Source organism: Esox lucius, chromosome 12 (assembly GCF_011004845.1).
Source record: "Esox lucius isolate fEsoLuc1 chromosome 12, fEsoLuc1.pri, whole genome shotgun sequence".
NCBI classification, from domain to species: domain Eukaryota; kingdom Metazoa; phylum Chordata; class Actinopteri; order Esociformes; family Esocidae; genus Esox; species Esox lucius.
In genome coordinates this window covers 2,509,923-2,524,141 of record NC_047580.1, presented here as the reverse complement: position 1 = coordinate 2,524,141, position 14,219 = coordinate 2,509,923, and the positions used below count along the sequence as shown (strand labels likewise).

The 14,219-nt window shown below is 38.9% G+C and overlaps 1 protein-coding gene across 1 annotated transcript in view; it reads left to right on the top strand.

The window, feature by feature from the left end:
* Nucleotides 1–272: 272 nt before the first annotated feature.
* rpf1 (ribosome production factor 1 homolog) overlaps nt 273–14,219 on the top strand; it is a 37,817-nt gene continuing 23,870 nt past the window's right edge. The window contains exons 1-2 of the mRNA XM_013132681.4: nt 273–648; nt 3,499–3,555. Coding sequence (XP_012988135.1) covers nt 352–648; nt 3,499–3,555 — 354 coding nt within the window. The 5' untranslated portion in view covers nt 273–351. The remainder of the gene's footprint in view (nt 649–3,498; nt 3,556–14,219) is intronic.

Genomic DNA, 14,219 nt, shown 5'->3' with positions numbered 1-14,219 from the left:
CATTTCTTACTTCGCTTTCTCTGTGGAATATTCAAATGTTTTATGAGCTATGAGGCAATGTGTATTCCATATTCAATCATTGGCATTGTCTGAATTTTGCCCTTGGAACGTGTTTTAATACCCACATTTTATTGAAATTTCCATTAAATATGATCAAATAGTAATTGTAGTCAATGTTTTGAGAGGTACATTATCTTAAACAATTAATTAACTGAATTTATGACAGTTTTGAAGCAATACGTTTGTCTTTTTTATTTAGAACATTTCCTAATTTTCGTGACCCGGAAGTGTTTCTTTAATGTCGCTCACAAGACGCTGATTGATGACGCTGATGCACATGGATATTGCAGTATGAGGACCGGTTTTACAGCACTGAAAAAAGTCAAGATAAATTCAGATGCCAACATGGATATTGTAGAAGCACAAGAAATAAAGGGTACATTCACGAAAAAGAAGAACAAAAAGCAAAAGAAACAGCCAACGCCACCACTTACAAGGAGTGACGATAGCATGGTTAAAGAAACAGAGACCGAACATGTGGATATGCTAGGAGAATCTGCGTTTCCACCCGAATTCAGGGTGTCTGAAATAAAAAATAAACAACGCAGACATCTCATGTTCATGAAACTGAAGCTTGAGAAACGAAAGGTAAGCATTCATGTGATCCCTTTCTAAAGTTCCCTTCTTAAGTCGTCAGTAACAACACACTGTAGTGGGAGAACGTGTTTCGCTTCGTCCTGTAAATGTATAGTTAGGTAGATATTAGCAAACGTTTAGCTGCGGAATGTGCTATTGCCTGACAGAAAGGTTAATCACATTGAATTGTATTAGAGGTGGGCAAAAACATGTTTTTCCTCTACCAATGCATGTGTATAATATTTTCTCTCTTTACCATCCGGGGGTAGAATTTGTTCCTCACAATCAACCAACTTTGTTTAACATTTTTACTAGGAGGGCCACTAAGAAAACAGTCGTCCATCTTTTTTTCAAACTCAGTGATAACCGATGACGTTATTAAATTTAACGAAAACATGAATGACTTCTGTTCATAATGGCGCTGCCTGGGAAAACGTGTAACTTCGGCAATAGCGAGGACCAAATTCAAACCCGAGTTACGCAGTGAACTAACTAGGTACAGTGTAAAACCATCATGGATTCCTGGTCTCTAGTATACAGTAGTATCATAGAATAACTTGCGTGTTTTTGGCGCAACCATCTACCTTTGTGGGTTGACCAAATGTGTATCAATTCGCTTCTTGTGTGTGATTACAAGTTTTACAAGTTTTATAATTAACAGATCCAGTCAAGGACGGTTCTACATTCTATGAGGCCAGGGTATTTGGAGCCCCCCCTTCTCCTTTGCTTTTCTTTTTGATGCACTGACATCACCACAATCAAGAAATTATAGTGTAATTTGTTTTAAAGAGCATACTCTTCTTTAATTGACTTTTGTTGACGAGATTTGGCCAGCATTCAAATGAGGTCCACATAGCTAATGTGATCATAACAAAGTAAGCATAAGGCTTACAAATAAATACTCTAAATGACAATATTATTATTTGGGAGTTATGTTGTCAGTAGTTTATGGAATAAAAGAAATCTGTTCATCTTACTCAAACACATTGTTATGAAAAGTAAAACCAGGGAAATTGATAATTTTGCAGTGGTCTCTATTCCAGAGCTTTATATAATTAATACTTGTAAATGTTCTGCCCTCTGCTATTGGCTTTCATTGCTCTGTTAGAATTGCCATTTGCACTGTATTAGCCTTCATTGCGCATCTACAGTGGGGAGAACAAGTATTTGATACACTGCCAATTTTGCAGGTTTTCCTACTTACAAAGCATGTAGTGGTCTGTCGTTTTTTTTTTTTTATCATAGATACACTTCAACTGTGAGAGACAGAATCTAAAACAAAAATCCAGAAAATCGCATTGTATGATTTTTAAATAATTAATTTGCATTTTATTGCAAGACATAAGTATTTGATCCGTTTTTCTTTAAGAAGCCCTCCTGTTCTCCATTCATTACATGTATTAACTGCACCTGTTTGAACTTGTTACCTGTATAAAAGACACCTGTCCACACACTCAATCAAACAGACTCCAACCTCTCCACAATGGCCAAAACCAGAGAGCTGTGTAAGGACATCAGGGATAAAATTGTAGACCTGCACAAAGCTGGGATGGGCTACAGGACAATAGGCAAGCAGCTTGGTGAGAAGGCAACAACTGTTGGCGCAATTATTAGAAAATTGCAAGATCTCACCTCATGGGGTATCAATGATCATGAAGAAGATGAGGGATCAGCCCAGAACTACATGGCAGGACCTGGTCAATGAACTGAAGAGAGCTGGGACCACAGTCTCAAAGAAAACCATTAGTAACACACTACGTCGTCATGGATTAAAATCCTGCAGCGCACGCAAGGTCCCCCTGCTCAAGCCGGCGCATGTCCAGGCCCGTCTGAAGTTTGCCAATGACCATCTGGATGATCCAGAGGAGGAATGGGAGGTCATGTGGTCTGATGAGACAAAAATAGAGCTTTTTGGTCTAAACTCCACTCGCCGTGTTTGGAGGAAGAAGGATGAGTACAACCCCAAGAACACCATCCCAACCGTGAAGCATGGAGGTGGAAACATCATTCTTTGGGGATGCTTTTCTGCAAAGGGGACAGGACGACTGCACCATTTTGAGGGGAGGATGGATGGGGCCATGTATCGCGAGATCTTGGCCAACAACCTCCTTCCCTCAGTAAGAGCATTGAAGATGGGTCGTGGCAGGGTCTTCCAGCTTGACAACGACCCGAAACACACAGCCAGGGCAACTAAGGAGTGTCTCCGTAAGAAGCATCTCAAGGTCCTGGAGTGGCATAGCCAGTCTCTAGACCTGAACCCAATAGAAAATCTTTGGTGGGAGCTGAAAGTCCGTATTGCCCTGCGACAGCCCCGAAACCTGAAGGATCTGGAGAAGGTCTGTATGGAGGAGTGGGCCAAAATCCCTGCTGCAGTGTGTGCAAACCTGGTCAAGAACTACAGGAAACGTATGGAAACTCTGTAATTGCAAACAAAGGTTTCTGTACCAAATATTAAGTTCTGCTTTTCTGATGTATCAAATAGTTATGTCTTGCAATAAAATGAAAATGTATTACTTAAAAATCACAATGTAATTTTCTGGATTTTTGTTTTAGATTCTGTCACTGACAGTTGAAGAGTACCTATGATAAAAATGACAGACTTCTATATGCTTTGTAAGTGGGAAAACCTGCAAAATCGGCATCAAATACTTGTCCTTCCCACTGTATGCATTCCCCTTGTAACATACAATATACTTAATATTTGTGCATTTCCTGCCCTCTTCTAGTTAGATGATAACTGCATTTCCTTGTACTGTACTTGTATTGTTCAATGACCAAGTTGAATCAAATTTAGTAGCTGTAATGTCTGTCTGTGCTGATCTTTGAGTGCAACCATGTAACATGCAGTGTTTACATTTTTAGCAGAGGATGGCAATGAAGAAGAAAAAGAAAAAAGAGAGGGATGCGCTAGGTGACAAGGTAAGTTTGGATGCCTAAAGTGTAACTGTCTACGGACCTTACTTGTTCTGGTGACATATTTTTTTATACTTATCGACAGTTTATTGCAAAAGAGTATTTATTGAGTATTTTGCTATTCAAGCTCTGTTTTGCCCCAAACAGTTCAACTTTACCATTGAAATTTGTAATTTGTGGTGGTGTTTTTTCAAAGGTGCTCCATTGTAATTCTGGGGCAAAGATAATGTGAAAGAAGGACAGCAGTGATGTTGGGCCTCCTTCTTTTGTCACAAATAAATGTAAATTTAAGCTGCAAGCAGCAGGTTTTCAGCAAACATCACGTGACATCCTTATTGCACCATTTTAGCTGAGAAACACATATGAACGCAGTAGTACCAAATGTGTCATGGATAATTTTTTCAAACTGTCCATCATGGTGAACTTTAAGGCTTCCAGTGGCAAACAATTTGTGAGATTACTTTACATACATCTTTTCAGACTTTTACTCACACAGTAAGCATTGTGATCTTGCAAATGTAGCCAGCTGAATAGTGCCACCCTGTGGTTCATTGGAAATTGCTTGGTCCAATTTGGTAGTTTTGTGTTTTTAAACAAACCTACCAAGTTAAATTATAATATTTTTGGGGGGTACCTGTTGTGTGCTAATGTGCAAAACTAGACCCTGCACGTATTTGTTGGTCATCAGCGGCTAGGTTCTTTCAGAAACAGATTTCATTCATATAAATGTAAAGATCTTCATAGGTACAGGCAAAATATGAAGTAACATTAAGATCGGTCATTTGGGGCTAGAGGAATTAAGTTTGAGTGTTTTTACATATTCAAAATAATGGAGTTAATGGGTTCCAATGGCAAGGAGATGGGGTTCACAATCTCTTTTCAGGGCTCTAACTCAAGCGGGGTGAGTGTCGTAAGGTTGCATATGTCAAAAAAATATATAGTGCCGCCGTATATATTAAATGAAAAGTGCTTGCACACATTGTCGCCTAAAGATGGTAAAGTAAAAATAAAATCTGATTAAGCGTGTAGGAATTCTATGCGCAAAACCACACATCTATACATCTATAAGTTCGTCGGTCAATAGCGACCTTGCACTATATTGCTTGCACTAATTTGTCATCTCATGGTTGTCAACATATGCAACAATTGGAATTATAATACCATTATGCCTGTTGGAGTTTTGTGCCTATATATACAAAACCACACCCATGCACAAGTTCATTAGTTAATAGCAGCCATGTTTTTTTGACAAACTAGTACTATATATTTTAAAGACCTTCGTCCGTAGATGCCAAATACGAAATTACGTGAATATCGGTCGTTTGATGCCATAAGGTTAGTGTTTTCCTTTTTTCTTTTTACAAAATTCAAAATGGCCGAAAAAACATTACAGCAAAGTTAATGGTTCCCAATTGCAAATATTTTCCATGAGGAGTATGATTACCTAGCATATGTGTAAAACCTCAATAGCGCAGCCAAGTGGTTGATAAAAAAACTTCTGTCATTTTTGTCCTATCATCTTTGTCTATATACGGACCCAGTAGAATTATAATATCATTAACCTTGTAGTAGTTGTGTGCATAAATGTGCAAAACCCCGCCCCTGCCCATGTTTATTGGTCAATAGCGGCAGTTTTATTTACCTACCTGCCTGGCTTATATAGTGTTTAGCGGCGTTTGTCCTTAAATGCCGAATTCAAAATTACGTGAATATCGGTCACTTGGTGCCATTGATGTCTTTTTCATAAAATCTAAATGGCTGAAATTTTTTGAGCTGTTCACTAGGGTTTCACCAGACAACAGCTCTGGAAAAAATTAAGAGACAAAATTGTCAGTTTCTCTGGTTTTCATTTTCACCCTGATTGAGAATGCTGATTATTTAAGAGAGACAATGCAAGATGGCAAACCAAATGGTCAATCAGTATACAATTGGGTGCATACCATTAAGGAACAGTAATCTATTATTCCCTTCATAGTTATTGTGCATGCTGATACCTCTCCGTGCATTACCGTGTCAATATCTCAAAAGATGGCAAAACCGCATTGGGCAGAATTCTGACCAATTTCAACACAAGCTAATGCAAATGCTAATAAATGCCTTTAAAACTTTTCCTGAACTGTACATCGAATTTACTCGCCAGTAAGTTTCAGGACTCTAGGCCATTCTTCTGAACAGAGCTGACAATAACTAGATGATACGTCAAAAATCGACTGAATTATAACATCACCCAATTAGCCCTTTACGCTAACGCTAATGACCATTAAAAAAATTAACATACAACCAACTGTTTCTCTGATGGACCTGACTGTTGGTACACAAGTGTCTCATAAGTGCCACCCTGTAGGGTGATAAGAAATAAGAGATACGTTGCAAAATGGTGGAACAATGAGATGAGAAAAAATGTGGTTCATGTAAGTACATTAGACAATAGAAGTTAGGTGATACAATGAAGTAACCCACTTCTATTCTGTCTGTATCTCTTTGTCTCTCTCACACACTCTCAAACTTACTGGTTTATATGAATTACACTGACTTTTGCTCCAAACCTGCCCAGAGGTGATTTAGATGGATTACCCTTTCCTAATGTCCTAGAGCTATGGGGGTTGGTTTATAACACTCCAAAAAATCTGAAAAAATATTCTGATCACTTTAGATTGCAGATACAACTTACAGAACCTCATTCACACAACCCTAACACTATTGTGGTTTACGCAGACATTTCTCCTTTTGACAAATATGCGGCTTACAAGGTCAAAACAAACACTGTTGGGTCTTTAAAGGGACAATGATGTAACCATTTATATTTCTCCTCATTGACATAAATACACACAAACCTGACTGCACAAAGCATTAATGGAACAGTAATTTTATTCTCAAAAGTAGTGCTTAAAGCACTGTTCCCACACCCACATAAAACTAAATAGTGACAACTATGTTAAAAATATTAAACATGTTTACATAGCTGTGTAAAGAAAAAAAAGGGTGCACTTACAGAATGCTGAGCATAATAGAAAATGTTTTGGTTTTTTTGACCGTTTTGTGTTTCCATGTTTCTTTGAATTTAACCTTCAAATATTCTTTGATGAGATGAAATATTCTTTCACAAAGCGGTCTATGTGTCACTTAAGTGGATTTTTATGAAGCACAAGTCTGATCAAGCTTAGAATGACCCCATGTTTGGAACAAAGCATCAGCCTAACTACAACACACACAAAATAACACCGCAAAAACTGTGGACGTAAAGCTTTTGTTTCTGTGAGTGCTTCTTTGCAGCCCCTAATATTTTGCACTGTTCTCTGTGCCAACAGTGGACCTTCTACCAGCTTACAGTGATTGCATTTGTTTTTGGTGGCCAGTTTTCCTTATGTGATTTCTGAAATGTCGCATTGCAGCAGAAACCTCAGCCTTTGACCACACTTTAATTGGCAGTCTTCTGGACCCATGTTGTTGACCAGCACCAGTAAAATTACTACAGTACATTACATGTAGTATTGAAAGAAATTCTAAAAGCGTGCTAATTTCAGCCATCCAAGCATCGATCCGGTTAATGCATGAAGTGCAAATATAAAGAAAATATAAAGTAAACTGTCCATTACATAACGATCAGATCACATCAACATCAGTTTTGATTGTCCAGCTGTGTAAATGTGAGAAATTAGTCAGGGTTTCAACTTCTGAAACGGATACATTGTGAGCCTTATCTCGAAGAGGTGGACAACCTTTTGATGTGCTGGTTAGAACTGGGATGCTTGTTTTTGACCCATAAGATGTAACATCAGGTATCACTGGTATGCTTGCAACTGAATCATCATCTGGTGACTCAGAGTCCGGTATGTAATTGTCATTAGACATTTGCTGATTATCTGATGAACTGTACAGACCTGACAGCAGATCTGACTTCTGCCTCTGAGGTGGGAAAGCAAATTATTATACATGGTAATGAACAGTTATAAACAACATATTAGACTTAAAGAAACATGATACTCACTTGGAGAAGGTCTTTGATGTTCTCATTCACAATTTGTCTGAGGCAGGATTTATGCCTGACCCCTGAACAAACTAACACATTTTACATTAACACTGTGGGTCAATAGAACAATTTCAATCAAGACACTGCACTGATCTCAAAACACAAAAATGGCAAACATATCCCCTGCTTTAGGGACACTTATTGATGTGAATGTTCGTACATAGAAGTTTAAAACAAAGTGGATTGAGAAAAATCTAAAGCATGACACCCTTACAGATCAGAGGCCTATACTATGAAGCAGGTTTTGGGGTTAGCGAGGTAACTTAAGGTTGAACCCTGGATTTACAGTGTCACGACGGTGGATCACTTTTCATCGGGTTTCATTGCCATGGTAGCTTTTGCTGCACACCTCATCTGCTGTTATATTCGAGATCAAGCCTACTAACCAATCAATTCTTGATTGAAAATGGCGTCACCATTCTTAGAAGATCCCGTGGAGCTCAGTGCGCGGTGCTCTTAGACAAGCAAGAGCATTTAAAGACTAACAAAAACTCATTGGCATTCTGATGAGCAGCTTTATGAAAGACATGCTCAATGGATGGAATTACGCATCTTTGGCAACTTCTTGAGCCGTAAGTTGCCAGTGCAACACATCGACGTCATGCATTTACAGTACCACAGACTGTATCGATAGCAGTGTGTTGTTTTGCTACAGGTAGTGAATGTATGCTGCGGGTATGCTTTTGTCTAGATTTTTATATTCTTCATATTTCTCAAATTATAATTTGCTCCTCTTGAGTGAAATATGCGGCACTGCAAGACTTGTCCATATTTCCGATTGGTCACATGGTGCAAACACTGCCTTTTTTATGGGACCATGCTCGTTACTAGATGGGGAAACGTTGGGTTGACTTACTAAACTTATAACCATCGTTGTGACACCGCTTGTGTGGGATTGAGATTGGTAGACTTGGTGAGGCCAGCTAACAAAAATAAATCTGAGGCATGTTGAATGTGTTTTGTAATATAGGCCTCTGGTCAGTGCTAATTAGGCAAAATTAAAAAAATTTATGAAATCTGAATTATATGACACACTGCAATTGATCTCCCTCTGATAGTGAGAGAGCTGTTTTCAATTTCATAATGACAATAAAACTGTGGAAATTGTTGATAGAGTAGCCCATGCTGTGTACCAGGATAATTTTCCATAGGTGTTTATAGAGTGGTTAATCATAACACAGAACACAGCACATATATCCACCTACTGCCTAATTCACTTAATATCTCACTTCTGCATTTATAGCCAAGCCACCTGAAGGAGGATGCAGGTCCCACACACCGGAGGTACTTCTCCAAGGAGGACAATGTTGCACACACCAGGCTATGTTTCTGACACTGGAATGTTTATTACCAGACAGTATGAGCAGCAACATAATGTACACTCACCTAAAGGATTATTAGGAACACCTGTTCAATTTCTCAATGCCTGTCTAATCAACCAATCACATGGCAGTTGCTTCAATGCATTTAGGGGTGTGGTCCTGGTCAAGACAATCTCCTGAACTCCAAACTGAATGTCAGAATGGGAAAGAAAGGGGTTTCAAGCAATTTGTAGCGTGGCATGGTTGTTGGTGCCAGACGGGCCGGTCTGAGTATTTCGCAATCTGCTCAGTTACTGGGATTTTCACGCACAACCATTTCTAGGGTTTACAACAAATGGTGTGAAAAGGGAAAAACATCCACTATGCGGCAGTCCTGTGGGCGAAAATGCCTTGTTGATGCTAGAAGTCAGAGGAGAATGGGCCGACTGATTCAAGCTGATAGAAGAGCAACTTTGACTAAAATAACCACTCGTTACAACCGAGGTATGCAGCAAAGCATTTGTGAAGCCACAACACGCACAGCCTTGAGGCGGATGGGCTACAACAGCAGAAGAGCTCACCAAAATTGGACAGTTGAAGACTGGAAGAATGTTGCCTGGTCTGATGAGTCTCTCGATTTCTGTAGAGACATTCAGATGGTAGAGTCAGAATTTGGCGTAAACAGAATGAGAACATGGATCCATCATGCCTTGTTACCACTGTGCAGGCTGCTGGTGGTGGTGGTGTAATGGTGTGGGGGATGTTTTCTTGGCACACTTTAGGCCCCTTAGTGCCAATTGGCATCGTTTAAATGCCACGGCCTACCTGAGCATTGTTTCTGACCATGTCCATCCCTTTATGACCACCATGTACCCATCCTCTGATGGCTACTTCCAGCAGGATAATGCACCATGTCACAAAGCTCGAATCATTTCAAATTGGTTTCTTGAACATGACAATGAGTTCACTGTACTGAAATGGCCCCCACAGTCACCAGATCTCAACCTAATAGAGCATCTTTGGGATGTGGTGGAACGGGAGCTTTGTGCCCTGGATGTGCATCCCACAAATCTCCATCAACTGCAAGATGCTATCCTATCAACATGGGCCAACATTTTTAAAGAATGCTTTCAGCACCTTGTTGAATCAATGCCACGTAGAATTAAGGCAGTTCTGAAGGCGAAAGGGGGTCAAACACAGTATTAGTATGGTGTTCCTAATAATCCTTTAGGTGAGTGTATATGTTTATATCTTAAAATTACTTTAAAAAAATATTTCAATCCAATGTCTACATGATAGTACTGTTGACAACTGTATCCATTGCACCACTGAGTATCAGTTTGGCAGTCCATCTACAATAGAGAACCAAAGAAAATGAGTTTAAAAATAATACAGTGGTCCTGTCTGTAAATTAGTTCATTTACTTTTAAGGGAGAGGATACAAGTGTGGAAATAGCTCTAAGTCTAGAATCTTCCAAAACAATGTTCACTAATGAAGCAAGCATTACCAGTGATTGGGTCCTCATCCATCAGATCAAACTAAAATTACCTTACACATTGGGACTAACACAGATCAAATAGAGGTTGTCCAGATACTCTTAAAAACAAGTCATGCAAACAACTCATGCAACTATCCACCCCACCTGAAGCCAGGACCCTATAAACTCCATGGACCAAACAAGTCATATGTCTGTCATACTGCTTTACTCACCCCTAAGACAATATACTGATATGCACTCTGAAAATCATGTTACAAGAAAGCCCTTACATACCATTGTCCACGTAAATCATATCACACTCAGGCGACAAACACACACACAAACATAGCACCAACGAAATACGATGGTCAATTTGACGTTTTGACACAAGTAGTGTCATTAAGCAGGACATTGGATTTACCGGTCCATCCTTGTTGAGAGGACCAAGTACAGGACTGTGTCAGTCCGGTTGCTGTTAGTCATCATCTGTAACAAATAAAGCACGAAGGGAAAATAAATAGACAGTTTCTGGGAGTGTCCCACTCAAGGATATTTGGGGTTTGAATGAAGAAAGCCATCCTAATCTGGACAAAAAGCATGAGGAGAGAATTTTTGCTTTGAACCTCACTAGAGAATTTCATGAGAAATCGACAATTACTGCAAGATTTCAATTAAAATCTCTATTCTATCAATTAACTGTGGATGGAGAACGTTTGGCACCAGATTCTGTCAGAGGCATTTCCTCATCAGGGCTCTGTAAAACAGAATAAAGTAGATATAGTCATAAATATCTTGACGACAGGATGTTCCGTGTAACAGTATGCAAAAAAATTATCCACCCCAGCTGTAGCCAGGACACTATAAACTCCATGGACCAAACAAGTCATATGTCTGTCATACACTGCTTTACACACCCTAAGACAATATACTGATATACACTCTGAAAATCATGTTATAAGAAAGCCCTTACATACCGTTATCCATGTAAATCATATCACACTCAGGTGACAAACACACACAAATAGCACAGACTAAATATGACGGTCACCACCAGGAACATAAAAGTGCAACATACAAAATTAAATGTACCAAGTAAAAGGTTATTTATAGGTAGCTTCACATCTTTAATATAAATTATTAATCACCACATTTCACTTACCTTGTCAAAACCTGTGAGCAGACCAGTCGATCCTCCTTCAGACACCTTTTTCCTCTATGTAATTTTGGATATCTTTTGAGTTTCCATAGAGGGTTGCCCATCACCATCCTGCTCTTCCAATGACCTTCCTGCACCTTTCTAAAAACAGTTGAACAACAAACAAAACAGTGATCTCAAGTAAATAAATCTAATCTAATCAGTATGTTTAAATCTTTTTTCACTATATCAAAAAAACTATGTTTCAAAGTTAGCTTGATACACTGTGTGAAAGTTTCTATAGTCAGCGCATAGTTTATGAGAACAATCATGTAAAGTTTTGACTACCTTGCATCTCCATGGCCAGTCTGAATCACCATAATTATAGGTGATGATCTCTCCTTGACTTATGTCTCGTACTGCAAACAAACACAGATGGGGCCTCCCTTGCACAGTTATGTACTTCATCTTGGCATTAAGGTTTATATGGTCATCATTTACACGTCTTCCAAGTGACTGATCTTCCATTGCTGCATCAACACAAAAAAAACACAAGTAACAGTTAATTGATTAATACCGATTTAGGTGCCTTGTATCCAAAATGTCTATGTTCAGCATACTAAAAGCAACATGTCAATTCTGGTAAGACTAAGCATTAATATACGCACCACCACAGTTTTCCATTAAAACGGAACTCAAGCATGAACACCTTGAGGCCGTCGTGATAAGTTCTGTCTCCTCTCACATTCTTCCTTGCTTATTAGTTGACCCCTGTATTCCAAAAGAAAGTCTCCTCTTTGAAATGGAGCAGAGGCAAAGATGCCACGACCTAGTTCATACACAACTAAAAAATGTGATGTGAAAATTGTGACATTTAAAGTAACGATCCAATATTCCAGAGTGACTTTCAACTCACCTTAGAAGGAATTGATATATTTGATGTCAAGTCCCTCTTTGTCCCTTTCAGTAGAAACATACAATTTAGCATCATCCTTTGGATTAACACGTCGTCGTCTTTGCATTTTTTACTGTCAAAAGGCTGAAATACCAAAGATACCATGCTCATCACTGTATCATTCATATTTCATTTAACAATAGGAAAATTATTTCATCTAAATTTATATGAATTTAATCCATTTGATTCTTTGCTCTCTTTCACCATCCTCTATCTCTCTCCTTTTACTTGACTCTAATTCAAAAAAGTTTGTTTTTACAGATCGAAATTATGACATTAGAACCAGGGATTGATGCCCTAGTCATCATCTAACTAAATAAAACGTTTTAAGATTGACATTAACAGTGAACGCCGATAAGAAATAACATTCATTAACACTAAACGAGTTTCCTCACATATTTAGTTAATTGGTCCTTTCACTGCGACTGGTTTCAGTGAATACCAACTGCCATATGTCAAATAACGTCTATGAAATAACGAGCACAGATCTGCAGGGGGGTGTTTTTGTTTAAGCCAGGAATACCAAAGATTAAATAACTAGGAGAAAACAAATGGTACAGTACAAAAAACTTACCCGAGCTGTCAACTAGCTATTACAACATAATTAACATGAATCATGACCGTAGCAAAACCAAGCTGTATAAGATAGTTAGCCATTATAGATTTATGCATATGTACAAAGAGTGCTCAATCCACGGATCCGCTATTGCGTTGGCTCCATTCATTTAATTGAAGGGAGTATTGCAAGCGAGTGGCACCCGGGAAAACTGACCAATCACAGGATTTGGGTAGATGGTTGCACGTGGAAAGAGGATTTGAGAACGTTTTAGAAAACTAGCATAAAATCCAAAGCTAGCAAAAATTGTACTGTATAGAAAAACAAGAGATTTGGCTAAACCTGGCCGCACAAAGTATACATAAGCTTCAACAATACTAGCCAACTACTGTTTATAGCTTTTTGCTAACATTAATAAAACAGTACTGATGTTGGCTAGCTGATACACAACCACACGAGGGAGGCGAAACTTACGTTTAGATGCAATGAAATCAAGCCACTGTGCTTAAATGTATGTCCTTAAATCAAAAAGCATACCATCATACCTTACCTTGCAGGTCTTTTACCATAAGACGAACATGAGTTTTTAACACAAGCTGCCTCACTCATCTCCTGCACTGCAGATAAGCAATTACAGCTAACGTTAGCTGCTCTACCAGACTCTTTTATCTAAATGTTATTGGTACTGACTCAAACACTACATTACAAAAAAATGCTTACCTTTATGCGATTAATCCCACAGTTAAACGTCCATGTGACTGCTTTCACCACCGAGCACATTTAATTATCAGGTGTGGCCTTGGTGTTGACACAAAGGAAAACCCGCAAATTGACAGCCAATCACAGGAAAGGCCGCCGAAATGCACCGTGACAGCCAATCACAAGAAAGGCCACCAAAATGCACCTTGTGTATCGAAAATGTGTAAAACTGCAATGCAGCACCCACCTGAAGGGTGCGCTGTTATATACACTGGGATACACTCAAATTCAGGTCAAGTGGTTAATAAGGACTTCCAACGAAAACGAGAATATATGTTATTTAGACACTGAGAAATGTGGTTACACTTTCGGATTTGAGGACACTGGCATGGTCCTCGTATTACCCCTAGGTCCCCATAGTGAAACATATGAAGAAAACACACTTGCAGTGTCCTACCATGTTTTCCTTTGCCACTCTTTTTATCTATGGCCTTAGAGAGTTACTGTTGTGTCAGA